This window comes from Muntiacus reevesi, chromosome 8, assembly GCF_963930625.1.
Source record: "Muntiacus reevesi chromosome 8, mMunRee1.1, whole genome shotgun sequence".
NCBI lineage: Eukaryota > Metazoa > Chordata > Mammalia > Artiodactyla > Cervidae > Muntiacus > Muntiacus reevesi.
In genome coordinates, this window is record NC_089256.1 from 29,969,904 (window position 1) to 29,990,156 (window position 20,253).

Sequence of the window (20,253 nt, forward strand, 5' to 3'; positions counted from 1 at the left end):
CCTCAGGGCAAATGGAGAGATGGGGGAAGCAGAGGGAAAACGCTCTTGATGTCATCGTGAACACCAATGGGAGACTACTTTGGATCTCAGTTCTACAGGAGCAGAGAGTGAATGTTATTTTAGGATATCACTGAGGAATTATTGGGGAGAACTCAGCATCATCATGTTATCTAAAATGATCCCAGTTGCTCATGCTGGTCATAAAGTTTGCTAATAATTTGGATGGGGGGCGGGTGGGAGAGTGAGGTGGGGGAATCATAACTGAGAACATCTGTTAAAATTAAGTATGAGAAGCTTGCCTTGTTTTTATTATTTTGCTCATGACACAATCCTGAAAGAGAGGAACTGAGTGATTATGGGAGTAAATGGCTATTTATATGCAGAATGTAGGTGTGCTTCGACTTTGCATTCCAACATAAAAATGAGTGATCTTTTCCATTAAAACAGTGTGGGTCACCCCCGGCTGCCAGCTTTTATGCTTTTACTTATTTATTTATCTTCCCCAAGGAGGCGCAGGCACTTTGCAGGCCTTTCCCAAGCTGCCGTAATTGATGGATAGTTGGATTTCTTTTAATTCAAGTAATGCCGAGTGTCTGCAGCTTTGGTAATCGGATCCTAGCAGCGTTAGAGCCCACTGCCAAAATATTCAGAGCACAGAGGTTTGGCAATGTCATTTAATCATCGCGAAAGGATTACAGAGTGCAAAATAAGCCCCCAGACAGCTCGGAGATGGGCCAATTCAGAAACTGACTGGGGCTGGGGAACTGCTCAGGCTTGCTCCCTCTCACATGGCCCTGCATCCCCGCTCTCCTTCACCCTGGCTGAGGCTTCGCCTAACCGCCTTCACCCTGGCTGAGGCTTCGCCTAACCGCTTTCACCCTGGCTGAGGTTCCATCCTCCGCGGCACACAGGAGAGAAAAGGAAGGAGTCAAGGGGGACGGACTTCGGATCAGAGAAATAAACAGTGTCTGAACACATGTCAGGCTCAGGACTGTTCAATCCCAAACCAGGGTACCCAGATTATCCTGGTGTGGGAAGGTCAAGGCCACAGGCTACCTGCTGAGAGCCTCTGATGCAGAAGCCAGATGGTGAATTTAGAAGCCGTCCCTGGTCTCGTTCAAGTGAGACACTGCCGCTGTCTGTGATGTTTTATTTACCAACAGTAACATAGTTTGCGTCGAGAACAAGCGTGTGTTCACCATGCAATAGACGCTTTCATGCAGGAAGGAAGGGTGATTTGTGACTGGATGGGGATCTGGAATCTATCAATGACCACCCCAGCTTTAGAGGCCTCTTTCCACTCTGGGCCTAAGCCTGGAGGCTCCCAGGCTAAACCTTTGGTCTTCTTGCCCTAGACAGGGTGAGCTGGCAAGAAGGCCCCGGAGAGGCCCACACGATTCAGGTGCCAAATGCGCTAAGTCCTTGGCACTCCCTTGCATGAGTTCCCGGACAAACAAAACCTCTAACACCAAACCCACCTCCACACAGCATAAGTTTCTATTAAACAACTTGAGTCACTTTAAAAAAAAAAAAAGTGCAAAGGCAGACTCCTGTGTAAATCTGATTTGCCATGCTAGGCCAAGCTTATTTTATTACATACATTCTGCATTCTAAGAACTAGTAACTTCATATTGTAAACATTAAGCATACAGAGTTAAAGTTCAAGGCCACATTAGATCATTGATTGTCTCTTGTGTCGTGTATCTTTGGCTGGCCGAGATCAACTCGTAGTGTATAAATGCATAAGTTATATAATTATTATATAAAAAGGAAAAAAAACAAAAACAAAAAAACAAACCACTGACTTGCATACTTCATTCTGACAAACGCACAGCGTTCGCGACTCAAAAGCAAAACTGGAGGCCGCCTCGCCCCGACACCCAGGCGGTTTCAGACTGGGGTAGCCGAGAAGGCTGGCGCTTACCTGACCCCGTGGAGAGCAGAGCCCCCCCGCCTAAGGATGAGGTCCTGAATGTTTCTTTTTAAATATCAGACAATTCCAGTTACGGGTTTTCCTTTGATAAACAAACAAACAAAACAAAGAAGAGATGCATGGTTTTGTTTCCGCGTTCTCCTACTGTACGTGCCCTGCCCCCGTCACGCTGTGTCCTTCCTCCTAACACTGGATTTGGTACAACACTGGCCGCACGAAGCCTCAAGCCTCCACGACGCAGTTCTCCGCAGAACCGACACCACCCCGAGTCCAGTCTGCACGGCTCGAGGAGCTCCCTTCCCAGTCCTTCCCTCCTCCTTCACGTGTCTTCCTCTCCCGCCTCTTCCACCCACACCCACTTGCTCTCTCTCCACACACTTGCTCAGTCCCACCCTGTGGCTCAGAGTTCCCGTCTTATCGTCAAGGAGTTGGAAGCCTCGGGTTGTTCTTCACATCCAATGGCAAGAATCTGATTTCACCCAAGACAGCAGATGCCGATGAGTTCCGTTAACAGTGTCTATCGGTGGGCCACCGGAGCCTCCCTCTCCTCTCTTTTCTGTGTTTGATATGTTTCTCTTTTTAAATACAGGTAGTTTTCCTTCCAATGATGTTAGAAATGGCATGTTAGGTCCAGACTGTGTGGTATCTATTGCTTGAGTTTAATCCCTGCTTAATGCACTAGCAGGATTCCCAAGGACTACTCTATTAAGGTTTATACACGTCTTCAGAACGTTTTCTTTGGCACTTTGTCCTTATGACGTCACGCTTCTACTTACAATGTCTTTTACAAGGTCGGTCCACAGATTACCTGTCCGCGTACACCGGTAGCATCCTCTTGATCTTTGTAGTCATGGTTTAGTAAGTCCCTCCCGCTCAGAGTCTCTGGATCTCTCCCCCTGCCCCAGTCGAGCGATCGCGTTTCCCTTGAGGCACTTCTGATTCGTGGTCTCGGATAAGAGTTTGTAGCAATGGATGGGTGTCTACACAGGTGCTGGGAAAGGCCTCTCCCGGGGGCGTTAGTAATAAGTGCCCAGATGCGAAGGCATATGGCTGGCTGGGAGCCTGGTGCTGGGGTAGATGCCCCCCGTGGGTGAATTCCAGTACGGGTTCGGGGCGGCGAAAAAACTGGACGACGTCACGGGGAGGGCCGGAGGGTGGGGGGCCACAAAGTTCATCTTCTGCGGGTGGGCGTGATAGGAGCCCATGTAAGGGAGGTCCGAGGGGTACTTATACAGAGAGGACTCCGGGGGGTGGGGCTGGAGGGCCTGGGCGATCCCGTGGAAGTCGAACTTGTAGGCGTAGCGCTTCCCGTGGACCTTGGTCATGATGTTCTTGTCGTAGTAGTAGCGGAGGGCCCGGCTGAGCTTGTCATAGTTCATGTTGGGCTTGCTCTTCCGCTCCCCCCAGCGCCGCGCCACCTCGTCCGGGTCGGTCATCTTGAACTCCCCGTTGGTGCCCTCCCAGGTGATACAGTTGGAATTCGAGCTGTCAGACAGAAGCTCCAGCAGGAACTGCCACAGCTGGATCTGCCCGCTCCCTGAGGAGGTGGGGAAAGGAAACAACATTCGTGAGAACACCGGTGTGCAAAGCCATGTCCGACTCTCTGTGGCCCCGTGGACTGCAACCCGCCGGGGCCCCTCTGTCCACGGGATTCTCCAGGCAAGAATACTGGAGTGAGGTTGCCATGCCCTCCTCTTCCAGGGCATCTTCCCAACCCAGAGTTCTGAACCTAGGTCTCCCACATTGCAGGCAGATTCTTTAGACCATCTGAGCCACCAGGAAAGCCCAAGAATACTGCAGTGGGTAGCCTATCCCTTCCCCAGGGGATCTTCCTGACCCAGGGATCGAAGCAGCATCCCTTGTGTCTCCTGCACCGACAGAGGGATTCTTTACCACTAGTGCCACCTGGAAAGCCCCATGCAGAGTTCCTTTAGCAGGCTGTGTGCCCATCCCTCTGGGCTGGGGGCATTGGCGGCTCTTGTCCCCCAGCACCAACCCCCTTTCTCCAGAGAACTGCCCTTGGCCAAACTGGAGCTGCCTCAACCCCCGCCTGCCCCCCAACCAAGTAGCCCATGACCTGATGGACTGACAAAGAAATCCAGAGGTCAGCCCCCTGCCCTCAAAGAAGGACCAATTCTGTGATGCTGGTCCTGCCCGGGACTTAGCATGGATGGGGTCAGACTGAAGCAAGGTTCCCGCTAAGGTCACATGCATGCACATGCAGTGGCTCAGTCATCTCCGACTCTCTGTGACCCCATGGACTGCAGCCCGCCAGGTTCCTCTGTCCAGGGGATTCTCCAGGCGAGAATACTGGACTGGGTTGCCATGCCCTCCTCCAGGGGATTTTCCCGACCCAGGAATCAATCCCACATCTCTCATGTCTCCTCCATTGGCAGGTGGGCTCTTTACCACTAGTACCACCTGGGAAGCCCAGCTAAGCCCACAAGCTTCCTTAATCTCTCCCCTGCCGTCTCCGGCATCCTCTCCCTCGAGAACATACCCTTCGTGAATCGCTTGCCCAAGTATGCTCAGCCCAAGCTCTGCATCTGAGGAACCTGGCCTAAGATGATGATCCTTGGTGACGACCAGACAGATATAGAGGCTGGTCCAAGTCCTTTCGGGAATGCAAAGAATTCCCACAGGGCAGAGTTCAAGTCGGTTTCCTTCATTTCTGTCTTCCTTAGAAGAGCAGCCAGGTTAACTTTGTGCTTTGGGGGTGGGAAGACTTAATTTTCCTCTTTTGTGAGACAGAAAGCACCATTATGTGGCTGGCAATAATGACTTAGTACCATTTATGTTGGCTAGGTCAAGTTGAATAATAAAAGTCAGATTTAGGAAATGAACGTCGAAAAGTTTATGGAAAAAATAGAGAATGGAAGTAAACACCGTTATTTCTAACATAACATGGGGCTGGCACGCAGAAAGCCATTCTGTCAAAACTTTTCCTAGAACAGAATTAACCCACTCAAAATGAGGAAGTTTAGAAAAAAAAGTTGGCTATGTCTCAAACCAGATCACCCATTTCCAGTATTTAGGCAAATGCATCATAACGGAAATCCATGTGCTGCCCCTGCGTTGCAACGCCAGTTGGGTTAAGCAGAGTTTTCAGATGAAAACACTGCAACCATGAGTGATTGCAAGTCCTCTTGGGAGTGGAATGAGGCTCCAACTGAGTTAATGCGATTTCATTTGACTGGGTGTCCACACAGTTCTCTTGATCCCACTGGGGGTCTAGCGATGTGGCTTTTAGGTTTTATTAAATTCAGAGAAACATCCAGGCACATCATTCTAGCCTCTATGCTACAAAACTTTAGGATGATTGATGGCTCCCTTAAAGAGAGAGGCATGCAAATACCCACAGTCAGACTGTGACCAGGAGAAGCTAAGACGCTTTAAGCAGGTTTTAGAAGCTTTGAAAACAGGTAAGAGGCAGGTCTTTGCTCCCAAACTCCCAGATACCATCTTGGGTTTGTTACCAAGGAGATGACCTTTTGTTACACTATGAGTAAATACCAATAGACATGATAAAATGATTAAAGGAACTCTGCCAATTCTTCAGGGAATTGATGAAATGTAAAAATCAATTATAAATTTGTTTTCTCTAAATCCTGTCCACAAGCTCCCCACATAAACAGCCCAGCTCATAAATCTTTGTTTCCACATTGGCTGTATGCAGTGGACATGTTTGTGAATCTATCCATAGGATAGCATCGTGAGAAAGGTCAGTCTTTTCTGAATACGTTCTGGAAAATTAGCATTTTTTCACTCTAGCAACACATTTGAAATGTATTAACAGCTTGTAGTTCATCGCAATGTAAAGTCTTCACTTTTGGGGGGCCACATATTCGAACTGTTCTCAATCAATTTTTGCTGCCCCCAACATTTCATTAATATGCATTTTAAAAAATACAAAGAGCAGTTTGAGAAAACCATATGGTTTTAGTATACATATTGTAACTAAAGGATTACTACTTGAAAAAAAAATTCCATATATGACTTGGGAATAGGGAAAAACATGGATTTTTGATTTAAACAATCTAACATATGTTTCAATATGAGCACACAGAGTTGTTTGAAAATAGATACTCATTGTCAACCTCCTCCCACAGAGACAACAATCCCATAGATTTTGTATAAAATACACAGATTTTCCTAAACAGCCAAAATTACACTTGTCATCTCTTCAAACCTTGGCATGGTCTCTGGGGAATCTGTCCCTCACTCACTTCTTTTATAAGCGTGTGTAAGAGAAAAACAGCAGAGAAAAGTGTTTTCTCATCTCTCCTGTTTCTAACTAGTAAGTCGGGGACCTAAGTTCAGGATTAGAAACCGGAAGGTCAAGGGATGGATGAGGAATTTCTCCTTTGACTATTTTACCATCAGCCTTTAAGACACAGGGGCTTGGACTTCTGAACCTTTCAAGGTTATATGGGAATAAGACATCTGTAAAACAAAATTCATCTGCTTTCTTACCAAAAAAAGCCATAAGTGTAAACTGATTAATGTTTAAGTTGTTGTTGTTTAGTCACTAACTCATGTCTGGCTTTTCGTGACCTCATGGACTGCAACCTTCCAGGCTCCTCTATCCAAGAGATTTCCCAGGCAAGAATACTGGAGTGGGTTGCCATTTCCTTCTCCAGGGATCTTTGTGGACCAGGGATCGAATCCCTGTCTCCTGAATTGGTAGGTGAATTCTTCACCACTGAGCCAGCAGGAAGCCCCATTGTTTAAGCAGATGCTATCAAATGCAACATTATGTCAAGCTCATTAACTGTTCAGTGTGATAATAACAACACCCACTGCCTTCACAGTCTATAGCAGATCTTCTTGTTCTGCTTGAATTCTTAAGGGGGCACAATATTTGCTGAGGAGTTATAGTTGGTGGTAAATTAATTGAGTTATTCATGGCTATAGCATTTCAAAAGCCATTTATTAAATCCTTCTTTTACTGTCAAAACAGTAACACTGTGCATTAAAGGTGTGTATTATAATATAGAATAGAGATTCCAAAACATGAATACCTAAGATTTAGGTAGTCTAAGAGTGGGTGTCTCACCAGCCAAACCAACAAGTAAAAACAGAGGCCCGTTTAAGACTTATTGTCCATCCAACAGCCTCATCACCTGCACCTCAAGAATCACCTTCTTTGGAAAAAAAAAAAAAAAACAAAAACACTCTTTACATCTCTCTTCTCCTCTATCCTGATAACCTCCTTTGAGACATCAGTAAAGAGTAGCTACTTTTGTCCTAGGTTTGTCCAGGGTAATTAACTAAAAAGGCAAGATTGGGGATAGGGGGAATCCAAGCCTATTGGCTGCCCACCTACAGGAAGGCCCCGTGGGATGAAGGGGCCTGGGGCATGGCTTCAAAGAAGATAAAAGGTAAGCCTTTAATTCTGGGGGAGGATCATCATCTCCGATTCAAAGAAAAGAAGAGAGAGGTTCAAAAGGGAGCGGATATATGTATACCTCTGGCTGATTCATGTTGAGGTTTGGCAGAAAACAACAAAATTCTGCAAAGCAGCTATCCTTCAATAAAAAAATGAATTAAAAAGAAAGAAAAGAGAAACACTGTAGCACAGAGGTACAAACCTGGCAACAAAAAAGGGCAAAACAGCTAAACGGTTTATAAACCACAGAGAAAAGCACAGCTGGGAGTGACTCAGCAGCCATGGGGCAGGCAGGAGGGGGCGTCCCAAGGAGGACCCTCGGCCCCCAGCTGATGGAGGGAGAGAGCCGTAAATAAAGCAGAGTGGGCCTAGCGGGCACTGTGGGGTCAATGGTTGAACTTTCTGCAGTAGCTAGAGATGCTGCAGAAAAACTCAAGTGCACAGCCTGGACCCCCCGCCACCACGTCAAGATCAAGGGAGCAGGCGTGTGTCCCAGATGGAAGGCTTTGCCAGGGCTCAGGGTGGCTCAGACAGGACTAGTGGGGGGTGGGTGGGGGGGACAGGGAAGCATGAGGGCTGGAAGCACCCCTTTGAGTCGGCACTGTCTCAGCTGAATCCTGGCTCTGCCTCTTGACGGGACTTGGGGTGGCTTGCCCGGCTGTCTATGCCTCAGTGTTCCTGTCTGCAGAATGGGGTGATGTAATACCTATCAGCATGGTGGTATTAACATACTACCTTGCAGGATCTCCATGAAGACAAATTCAGTGCATGAGTGCTCGGATCATGATCTGTCTGAGCTGGAAACTAGAATTTAACGAAAGGTACCTCCCTTGCCTACAAACAGGAGACACCAAAGGAAATCAGCCACCCTCCTTCCTCCCCAGAAATCGCAGGCTGGCGGGACAGAAGCCGGGAATGGTGATGTTCTCAGGGCTGGCCAGTGTCACTGGAAGCTAACTAGTACCAGGCATCATTCTGAAGATGTTCCATGTGTTTGTTTAATCCCTCGCTCCCCAGAACTACGTGACAGCCCACTGCAGGGATGAGGAATCAGAGCCCAAGAGGCAGAGTGGCTGATCTTGCCGGAGGTCAGCAAGGGTTGGAACCTGGACTCCAGGCCTGCTTCCAGGCCTGGGTTCTACACACGCCTCCACAGGCCCTTCAGGTCCTTTGTCCCCTCCCTGGATCTGCGGTTGGTAAGTCTCAGTAGAAGACTGGACACTCCCACCTTCTGTCCAATGCCAAAGCATCCCTAACACTGGTCTCTGGCCATGCCTGGAGCAGGTTCCACTTTCACGCTCATCATTAAAGCCTCCCCAGTGAGCCCCAAGGGAGGCAGTGATCTCCTGTTCCCAAGAAAGAACTGCTTCCCGGAGAGGCAATTTCTGTTCATCACAGGAGCCATGATAAACACTTAGCCACTCTGATGGGATACAAAGGGGGCGATGTCGCTAGTGTCTGATTCAGAACTTCATAATGCAAGGACACACTCGTCTCAGCAGGAGACATGTGGTCCCCACTGCACACCAAATGCATATTTGGGAGGGAGATGCGGAAATGCTGTTATCATTTTGGGCATTCACATCACGTGAGGTCATCTTTTCATTTGAAATGGTTTTTAAAGTTTGCATCGTGTGGAGAGCAAAGGCAGCGGTTTCAAGTGGTGAAGGATTTATTTATCAGAGACCGGGCAACCAGAACCAAACAGGAAGAGGCATTCTCATTAACAGCAGGATAAAAGACATTCTCCTCTTAGGAGGGGGAGGCCCCATGAATGTAACTGCCACACAGCCTAAGGAGGGATGGAGAAAGTGAAAGTGTTAGTCGTTCAGTTGTGTCCGAGTCTGTGCGACCCCATGGACTGTAGCCCACCAGGCTCCTCTGCGCATGGGATTTCCCGGGCAAGAACACTGCAGTGGGTTGCCATTCCCTTCTCCGTGGGATCTTCCCCACCCAGGGATCAAACCTGGGTTTCCTGCAAGTCACCTGCATTGCAGGCTGCTTCCTTATCATCTGAGCCACCAGGGAAACCCACTTCATTATAAACTAAGTAAGAGAAGTCTTTAGCTTCAGGTCAGAAGTTGGAGGTTGGGATTTCCCTAGCAGTCTGGTGGTTAAGATTTCGCCTTCTAATGCAGGGAGACTGCAGGTTCAATCCCTGGTCAGGGAGCTAAGACTCTACATGCTTCGAGGCAAAAAAAACAAAAACAAAAACAAAAACCCAAAACATAAAACAGAAGCAATATTGTAACACATTCAAAAAAGACTTTACAATGGCCCACATTAAAAAAAAAAGCTGGATGTGGCCACTTTCCCCGGACCCAGCGGACACGGTCTTAGTGGAATAAAGTGTGGCCTTGGCTTACGATGCCAGCACTGCTATTGGGTACCAAGACATCTTCCATTTCCCCAGGCCAGTGAGTGGTCCTTGCTCTGCCCCCAAGTTCCTCTATCCACTGTGGGCATCCCCAGGTACTAAACCCTCTGCTAAGGGCACACAGCTCTCTTGGGCCCCAAGTAACCAACCAAGCCACACCTTTATCTGTGACAACATGGGCACAGAACTGTATATATTTCACTTAACCCAGGTGGGTGGGTGAAAGGGCCAGTCTGGTTTGGTTTGGTGCTGCTGGACAGGTTCCTGCTCTCCATCCTTGACTGTAGCCCCATCCCAAGCACCGAAGCAGCTGTCTGAATGGCAATCCTTCCTTTCTATTCTCTGGGTCCTCATTCTCCAAGAGCTCCCTCTTCCCACGCTCGTTCAGTGGCACTGGTGGGGCCGGAAAATATTAAAGCAGATTTTGGAGGCAGAGAGTCAGGGTTCAAATCTGGCCTCTCTTCTGGTGGGCCGCGTGACCCAGGAGAAGTTAGCTCATTCATTGGGACCTCTGACTCTCCTTCTGCAGGAGGAAGATCGTGGTGTTCTGAGACAAGCATTTGCCCAGGCATGATATGGCCGGGGGTGGGGGAGGGGAGCTACTGGATTGTTATTTCATATTATTGTATGAACGTTCCCAGAGCGTTCCAGCTTCCGCCCTTTCCCCCTCTCTAATCTCTCCTGAACGCTCCTGCCAGATCAGTCTTCCTGAAGCCTGACTGATAATCATCATGTCAAAACACAGGAATGATTTTTATGGGACTGGTTATGGATGAAGGTGGGAGAGGAGAGTGGAAAAGCTGGCTTAAAATGCAACACTCAAAAAGCTACGATCATGGCATCCAGTCCCATCACTTCATGGCAAATAGATGGGGAAACAATGGAAACAGTGATGGACTTTCTTTTCTTGGGCTCCAAAATCACTGCAGGCGGTGACTGCAGCCATGAAATTAAAAGATGTTTGCTCTTTGGAAGTAAAGCTACGATAAACCTAGATAGCATATTAAAAAGCAGGGGCATCATTTTGCTGACAAAGGTCTGTGTAGTCAAAGCTATGGTTTTTCCAGTAGTCATGTATGGATGTGAGAGTTGGACCATAAAAAAGGCTGAGCGCCAAAGAACTGATGCTTTCGAATTGCACTAGAAAAGACTGCTGAGAGTCCCTTGGACAGCAAGGAGATCAAACCAGTCCATCCTAAAGGAGATCAACCCTGAATATTCATTGGAAGGACTGATGCTAAAGCTGAAGTTCCAATACTCTGACCACCCGATGGGAAGAACTGACTCATTGGAAAAGACCCTGATGCTGGGAAAGATTGAAGGTGGGAAGAGAAGGGGACAACAGAGGATGAGTTGGTTGGATGGCATCACTGACTCAGTGGACATGAGTTTGAGCAAACTCCGGGAGTCAGTGAAGAACAAGGAAGCCTCGTGTGCTACAGTCCATGGGGTTGAAGAGTCAGACAAGACTGAGTGACTGAACAACAATGGAGGCAGTTGCAAATGGGAAGCTGAGCACAGGCATAAGAATGGGCCCAGGGGACGTAGTCACCAGGTGGATGCCGAGGAAACCTGTGTCTGTGGAAGCTTCTTGAGAGTCAAGGAGAGTATCTTGTTACTCCTTGCATTCATTTATTTGGCAAATAATTTTTGAGCACCTGATCTATGCCTGGATTTAATGCAATAAACAAAACTGACCCTTTCAATTCTCTGCTGTTTAAAAACATTTACTGCACTAGTTACCATTAACTAAACTTCAGCATCAAAGATGCAGAACTCCCAATAACAATGATATTTTCCATTTTCCAAAGTATAGATTCCCTTGTGGGGATTTACACAGACTCTACATTTTCCCGTTTCTAACCCCATTTTGGCCTCAACGTTTAGGAAATACACATTCCAGCTGGGATTTGCAACATGCCTGTGACATCTTGGCATCTGAAGTTGCTGTTGAGAATATGCAGCAGACGCTGTGCATTTCTGAAGTGGATGCCAGCACAGCTGGTTCTGACCCAAACACAAACAAATCAAACAATCTGGCTGGCACCGAGGCGTGGTGACAGGTGACAATCCTTGGCAAGGGACAGGCTACAAATGGCCGATTAAGAAGCTGTGCTTTCCTCTGGCATCTGAGTTCAGACACAGGCCATTCATTGATGACGAGCCTCAGTTTGGTCTTATGGTTGTCATTAGGTTCTTTTTTTTTTTAAAGATATCATTTTATCTGCTGTGTGATGGGCTGAAGTGTGGCCCTCCCCCCATCCCCAATTCATATGTTGGGTTTACCCAGTACCTTGGAATGTGACTTCATTGGGAAAAGGATCTTTAGAGGCGTAATCAAGTTAAAGTAATGTCATTTGCACGGGCTCTAATCCAGTTTGACTGGGGTCCTGGTAGAAATGGGAGTTTGGGCACAGAGATAACATACAGAAGTAAAGAAATGCAGGCAAAGATGGCCATCTGCAAACCAAGGAGAGGTCTTAGACAGATTCTTCTACATGGCCCGCAGAGGGAAAGAACCCTGACAACTTGATTTTGGACTTCAGGCCTCTAGTACTTCCCAGGTGGTGCTAGTAGTAAAGAATCTGCCCGCCGATGCAGGAGACGTACAAGACTTGGGTTCGATCCCTAGGTTGAGAAGATCCCCTGGAGGAGGGCATGGCAACCCACCCCAGTATTCTTGCCTGGAGAATCCCCACGGACAGAGGAGCCTGGTGGGTCGCAGACAGTCAGACACAACTAAAGAGACTTAGCACACACGCATGCCTCTAGAACCAGGAGACAATAAATGTCTGATATCTAAGTCCCCAGCCTGTAGTACTTTGGCAGAGCAGCCCTAGGAAGCTGAAACAGCTTGGATTTGGTAAGGATGCTCTTCACTGAAGCTAAATGTTAAGTTTATAACCCAACCATTTTATTTTCCATTTAGGCAAGTAGTCCAGTGAAACCCACCACTTAAGTTTGTTCAGTGGAAGGGATTTCTTTGCCTATACAGGTTCAATGTTCAAAATAGCTCCTGCCCAAAAGATAATTTTGTAAGAGCAAAACCATCAGCAGTGTCTCACCTGGATTTGCAAGGCGGCTACTTGTGGGTCCAAGAATCTGGTAAGGATCTGCAGCAAAAATAAAAGACACGGTTTTGAGCAGGTGGGATGTAACGGCAAGAATGATGCTGACCTGCTGGTGCTTCCAGATTTCAGAGCTGAAAATGCCTCCCACACCAAAGTCCCCCAGCACCACTTCCTGTGTTAGAGAAGGTGTCACGTGTATCTGAGACAAGCTTGGAGGGAAAGATCTCGAGCTGGTGGTTGAGCTCAGATTTGGCCTGGGGTTCCTGACATCCAGTCCAGGGCTCTCTCCATCCCAGAACATAAACAGGGCAAATGTCCTCAGTGCCCCACGGTCCCCAGGACAATACTGGCTGCGTTGCTCAGCTCGCTGGAAGAAGCAACCTTCCACTGCATTTCTGGGCTGATGTTGTTGTCTGTGGCCTGGAAGGTAAAGTCAAATAATTCCCAGGACACAAAGAAGCTGGGTGCAGATGGAATGTATTTTCCATATTTATTGCATAGATTTTGTAAATGGTTTAGCAAAAACTCAATCATTTCCAATTGAGTAGACTGGTAATTTGGTGCCCATTTTACATATGGAACAGTCCTAAAGAAGACAAAGGAACATTAATTTCATTTAGAAAGTGACACATCTTAGAAAGGTGCTGCTAGGCCCATTTCTTCTCTTATGACCATCAAGAGGTTCCCTGAAACATACCAAGCTGAGGACGCTGGTCTTCAGTTTTGGGCACTGTGGAAGGAGATGGCTGAGCAGCTGAAAATCCAAAAATGAAAGAGACGATTAGCCATAACTTGTGCTTGACTACTAGATTTTGGTGCTGCTGTTCATCATCCCTCCAATTATCTCAGTTATGAACACAAGAGTCCTACTCTTATGATAAGAAGCATCTTAGGATAAGGAAAATTTTTCCTTTTTAACAAAATCAAATGCAAACACAGTAGCAAAACAAAGGCCTTCTAACTTATTTTAAAATGTTATTTGTGCCCCATTTTTTCCAAAACTAAAAAGAAAATTTGAGATGGTTTACAAAACAAATTAAAATGAATTGCCCTCTAAAATAAATAGATAAAGGGAAATTACTAGGAAAGTAAAATAAAGCAAGGAATACTTTAAACATGGCCAAGATTGGGAAATGACCTGGCGTTTAATCCATACTCAAAGCATCCCATGAAACATGTATTTGTTCATGTGGAAATACATCACATTGTTCACTTCTTTCTGTTAGAGAAATATGTCTAATCCCCAAAGAGAATCAATCATTGCATTTAAAGATCAGTTGCACTTTGGGGCCAAAGGGACACACATGTTGTATGTTGAAAAAGCACAAACTGGCTAAAGAGATGATCATTTACTCCATCACCCACTGCCTGGTGATGAGAGGGTTCAAGGCAGCGGGAACCAACACCGTACCTTTCGACTGGGGGGCGGGGTGGCCGTGGCTGGTCCAGGCGGATCTCCTGGGTGGTTCATAAGGTAAATCTGTAAAGACAAATAAAATGACTAAAAGATCAATGATGTAGCTTGATAATAGCTACTTTGTATGCTTTTTAAAGTTTGTGTTTATTAGAATAAGTGAGAAGACCCAGTGATCCAAAGAAACATTCAATCTGGGTTTCATGAGATTTATGTTTTATTTACAAAAGATAACTTTGTATCTTTTATTGATCTAACCCATTTTCACCCATTAATCTGAAAACTCCCATGGACAGATTCTCTGGGAGCTGGCGGACTCCCCTAGAATAATTTACTGCAATCACAGGTCAAGGCCATATCAAGTTTCTTACAATCTGTTTGTTTTGCTTCCAGCTTGAGCTGACTGAAGCCCATTACCCCTTTATTATGTGTATGACCTGTCTGAAACACAGCCTGCGGTACTGATGAATTAACGGATCCTGCTCAAGGCCTGACCCTAAATCCACCAAATGGCATTCATGTTCCTTCCTCTTCTTGGAAAAGAGGACTGCCTTCTTTATTTGCCACCTGCCTCTCTCAGCCACCCCTCATTCCCCTTCATCCACTTTTATTAAATCAGTTTTAAGGGACTAGCTCTTTCTCTGTGCAAATGTCTACTTTTTCTCCTGCTCCAAATGAATTTAGGATTTCCCTAAAAGGAATCTCATGAAGTCATCGGTAAGACTGAAATAGTATTGCCTCCGCAACATATTAGCAGTGATCATAGAGCTGAAGTATATGTCAATGATTTTTTTTTGGTATTTATAATGTATTGTCACTTGTCCCATAAACCTTCATCACACTTCGCATATGCAAACTGAATAATTATATTTCGGCACCCTCAGTGCAAGTTCTATTATGATTATGACTCTAAGTTGTTTCAAGTTTCCTTTAAAATATATTCCAGAAATGTTATTATGCATGCTCTTACTGACTGTGCCTATGTAAAGCTATTGGTACATGTGGTTTTATGACAGAGCCATTTCACATCTACGTCTTCTTGGATCGGTAGGTTCAACGCCGTGTGTCACTGGGCCAGCTGAAAGCCGTACCCAGGTTCCACAGCAGGTGCCCTGCTGCCAGACACCTGGAGATGGCTATACACTCTCACGTGGAGAGGTTTTAAACTTGGTTTAAAGTTGGCCATTTGGTGGGTCTGTCTTCAAAAAGCTTGACTTATGTTGCAAAAGACATGTCTCTTTCCATTTTCCTATCCCAGAGAGACAAGCAATGAAATGCAACGTGAAATCCAACACAGAATTGCCCTAATTTATTTGGTCTGTTTGGCTACGACCATCTCGACTGGTGTGGTCTGTGAAATCCTACTCTCCAGAGCTTCGGTTGAGTTTGATCACTTTCTCTGCTGCTGCGTACCACTCCCTCTCCATGGGCACTTTTGTATGTTGGGACTGGAAGCGTTTCCCACCCAGTCCCTCGGAGTCTCATTTTTCTGATGTTGGGATTACACAGGGGAGTTAAATCTGCAGCTGCTATCAATTTACCACTAAATTTCAACTTAGGTCGCTGGGGGCATTTGCACACGGATTCTCATCTAGTTGCCTTTTGGCTAGAAAATGGCTAGCCAGAGTTTCAATTTGAGAACTGTGTCACAAAGAAACATCTAGGAGGGCAATTGTAAGAGTATGTTAGCCCACTACAGGAGCAGACAGTCACACCGACCACAGGGTTTTTATCTACAGAGTAAAAAAGCAAGACAATCCAGAAATATGCTCCAGATCCTCGTTTCTCCAGGGACCAGCAATACTGGTAACATCTGGGAGCTTGTTATAAATGCAGAATCTCACTCTAGGTCTACTGAATTAGAATCTGCATTTTACCAGATTCGTGTTAAAAAAAAAAATAGAGCTACCATACGACCCTGCAATCCCACTCCTGGGGATATGTCTGGAGAGAACCATAATTAGAGAAGACGCGTGCACCCCACTCTTCATAGCAGCACTGCTCACAACAGCCAAGGCATGGGAGCAACCTGAATGCCCACTGACTACCAATGGATAAAGAAGATGCGGGACACACGCAAAGGAATATTGGTGTTTAGCTGCTGAGTCATCTCTGACTCTTTTGCGACCCTGTAGACCATAGCCCGCCAGGCTCCTCTGTCCATGGGATTTCCCAGGCAAGAATACTGGAGTGGGTTTCCATTTTCTTCTCCAGGGGAATCTTTCTGACCCAGGGATCAAACCTGCATCTCCTGCACTGGCAGATGGGTTCTGTACCATTGAACCGCCAGAGAAACCACACAATGGAATATTACTCAGCCATTAGAAAAGAATTAAATTATGCCATTTGCAGTAACACAGATGGGCCTAGCGATTATCACTCTATTGAAGTAAGCCAGACAGAGAATCCCAGTGGCAGGGGAGCCTGGTGGGCTGTGTCTATGGGGTCACACAGAGTCAGACACGGCTGAACCGACTTAGCAGTAGAGAGAGAAAGACACATATATGATATCACTTACATGTGGAATCTTAAAAAAAAGAATGATACAAAGGAGCTTATATACAAAATAGAATTAGACCCACAGACATAGAAAACAAGCTTATGGTTTCCTAAGGTGGGGGAGGGATAAATCAGATTAACATATACACACTACTAAAAATAAAACAGAATCAACAAGGACCTACTGTATAGCACAGGGAACTATACTCAATATTTCATAAAAACCTATAGGAGAAAAGAATCAGAAAAAGAATATATGTGCAGGTATATATATGTATACACACACACACACACACACACATATATATAACTGAATCACTTTTCTGTACACCAGAAAATATCATGACATTGTAAATCAACTATACTTCCATTTCAAAACAAGATCTCACTTGACTTGGCTGTACACTGAAGTTTGAGAAAGCCTGTTCTAGACAATTTCCATTTTTCTTTTCTACAAATCTGTGTTCCTACAGATAATTATTTCAGAAATGCTGTCTGAGTCTGTGAATGCCAATAAATGAGAGGACAGGGTTCTAGATGGAATGCTTTCGCCTGAAGTATGAGAACACGAATGAAATTAATAGCCAGGGTCAGTTGGTGAGTCTGCTACTACCTTAAACATAAGAAGACTGCCCGTGAAAGGTACCTGGAAGAAATTAAGCACCAAGCTACTAATAGAAAAATATTCTAAAACTCTTTCTTCATGAAGTCCTTCGTAGAGTACATAACCGTGTCCCATCCTGCCTCGAAAATCAGTCAGGACCTAAACAACTCCAAGCCTGACTCTTAGCCAAGAACTTGAGATGTTTACATGAACAATGATTAATGTGCTCATGAACATACTGCCATGGAAGATAAGTGGAGTTTTGTTTTTGTTCATGAAATTCTGCCCCAGGGCTGTCTTATCAGCTACTGATCATGTGCCGTGGGGGCCCCGAGCCCCCTCCTGTGGGATGTGACATTGGGAAATGTTGAACCAAGCCTCGCTGAGAGACGACCATTTCAGTGACCTCGCCAGCAGCTACACCACCTCGAAGCAGAGCCAGTTTTGAGCAGTTCTGCTCCTTGGCTGCTTGAAAAATTATGACACCATGTACATTTGCTATTGGCCCCTGATGGATGAGTAGATCATAAGACTTCGAGTAAGAACACAGTTTACATGTCACTTCTTGGTGGTCATTTCAACCCACCCTTCATTTCTCTTCCATTTTGATCTTCAAGGCCATTAACTCATAAACTTGGCAGAAGGTCTGTGCCAGGGAAGGCTGCTTTCTGGCATGGGTTTTGCTTTTTTTATTTCTTTAACAGACTGTTTTAAAACTGAGTTTTATAAGAACCATTCCAGAGGCAGCTGAAGGTACCAAAGAAGTATGCTCTCTGCCATGATTTAGACCAAAACCCATGAAACTACAAAGAAGGATTGTGACTGTTGCTGGCTCCCTCACCCCAGCACCTTTGCTTATGTCCTTGGAGTTAAGATAACTGTGGTGTTGGAGCAGACTCTTGAGAGTCCCTTGGACTGCAAGGAGATCCAACCAGTCAAGACTAAAGGAAATTGACCCTGAACACTCATTGCAAGAACTGATGATGAAAGTGAAGCTGAAGCCCCAACACTTTAGTCACCTGATGTGAAGAACTGACTCACTGGAAAAGACCCTGATGCTGGGAAAGACTGAAGGCAAGAGGAGAAGTGGTCAGCAGAGGATGAGATGGTTGGACGGCATCACCGACTCAATGCACATGTATTTCAGCAAACTCCAGGAGATAGTGGAGGATGAAGGAGCCTGGCGTGCAGCAGTTCATGGGGTCGCGAAGAGTCGGACATGACTTAGCAACTAAACAGCAACAAGATCCGTTCCTGATTCTGAATGAGACTCCTCCCCCGCACTTCTCCCTCCTCCAGACATCAGTGATGTAAGACAGCGTCCTTGCTGTCCTTCTTGCAAGATCAGGTTCACCAAGTTTTATACTCTCTTTTCATCAGGATCACCGAACAGCCCTGCTGGCCCTCTTCAAGTCTACCCGCCACTTTAAAGGACCAGAACTTGGATTGTGAGAGGGCTTACCCTCCCTCTGCAGGACCCATGCCACATGTACAAAGCAACTCTGGAGGTCCCTGGCTGTGCTGGATGTGAAAGGATGGATTCTGCCAGCTCTCAATGAGCTTGGATGCTAACGGCAAAGACACAAAGACCAATAGCTATGGCCCAAAACCAATCTCTAAACTCCTACTTAATGCACGGAATTTTTAGAGTCAAGTCTAACTACCGTGATTAAATTACCCTCTCCCGTTCTCCTCCAGCTCTCCCTATAGTCTTCTAAACTCCTCTGTCAAAGGCATGGGGATCCGGCAGGCGGGGTATTTCACCTTCCCTTCTCAGCCAGGTTTGCAGGTTCTGTGGTTATAGCAGAGTCAGGGCAAAGGCAAGAATGTATTTTCAGCCACGTGCCGTGATGGAGGCTTAACTGAGGAGACAGGGCACTAGCTATGCGGTCTTGCTGTGACTGGAGAGGCTGACTGGCCCTGCGCTGCAAACCCTGAGGGAGGAATCACTGCAGATCCCACGAAACGGTTGAGGAGCACCAGCTGGAAAGCCAAAGTCAAGGCTGCACTTGCAGACCCAAGACTCTAGCCTCTTTCAACAACGTCCTAGATGTGGGTCATGGTGGGGTTGCCATGGTGATGGAGGAGGACAGTGTGGGGTCACAGATCGTCTTGGGCTCACACCAGCGCTTTCACACTACACCGCTCCCAAGATATCAGGCAGGGGCTTACATCACGACGTCAAATACCAGCCTGCAAGTTTCCCCGAGTCAGACTTGCCTCTGTGCCCCTTGAGGCCTCAAGGGGCCATCGTCCCCAAAAGACATGAATGCAGCAAAAAAAGAGGAGGGTGCCTCTGGGGAGGATGGGAAAAGGACTTCTGGTAATAATAACTGACTCCCAGAGAAACACATGTGATACCACAGAATGCGATCATAAAAAAAGAATGTAAACGGATCTGCCCGTGTGCTAGCATTTTCTAAGAGGAGTGGACAGACTCATCTAAATGCTGGTTCAACAAAGGGATCATGAAAACAGGGTGCATTCTGAATCAGGACAGTTTGGGAAAAATAAATAGGAACGAGCACAGGAAGGCAGGGGGCTGCGGCATGAACAAGGAGTATGCTGTCCATCGTGCCCTTTCTTGTAAGATCCCTGGGCGGTCCCGGCTGATTGTGGGGGAAACAGAAAGGATGCAGCCTCTGGACAGGGCAGGCCGCAAGGGAACTCTGGAACACAGGCTCAATGGACCATGGGAAGAAGAATGGGAGGAGGGGGCAGGTAGCCCAGGGCTGGGTGCTGGAGAAGGAAGGAAATGAAGGAGCTGGAGGGAGCACCAGGACGTTGGACTCGGGAGGACAGATGAATGGGAGGAAGGAGTCCCCTGTCTCCGTGGGTGTGAGATCAGAGACGTGAACAGACACTGCAAACCAAGGGTGCAGGGGAACGGGAACTCGGGCCTCTGTCCCCAACGACCTCTCCCCAGCAAACAGTCAGCAACCACCTCTTCTGAAAGAAACCCAGTG

General features: G+C 46.6%; 1 protein-coding gene across 6 annotated transcripts in view; it reads right to left on the reverse strand.

Annotated features, from left to right (window-relative positions):
- Positions 1-820: 820 nt before the first annotated feature.
- The window catches only part of ERG (ETS transcription factor ERG), a 317,528-nt gene continuing 298,095 nt past the window's right edge, over positions 821-20,253 (reverse strand). For 4 of the 6 annotated variants that reach the window (XM_065943100.1, XM_065943099.1, XM_065943102.1 and 1 more), the window contains 4 exons: positions 14,182-14,250; positions 13,468-13,524; positions 12,765-12,812; positions 825-3,470 (listed from right to left, as the gene is read on the reverse strand). In XM_065943100.1, the coding sequence (XP_065799172.1) occupies positions 2,950-3,470; positions 12,765-12,812; positions 13,468-13,524; positions 14,182-14,250 (695 nt within the window). In that variant the 3' untranslated portion in view covers positions 825-2,949. Of the gene's footprint in view, positions 3,471-12,764; positions 12,813-13,467; positions 13,525-14,181; positions 14,251-20,253 lie in introns of all 6 variants that reach the window. The other 2 variants (XM_065943104.1, XM_065943103.1) reach the window with 2 other exon arrangements.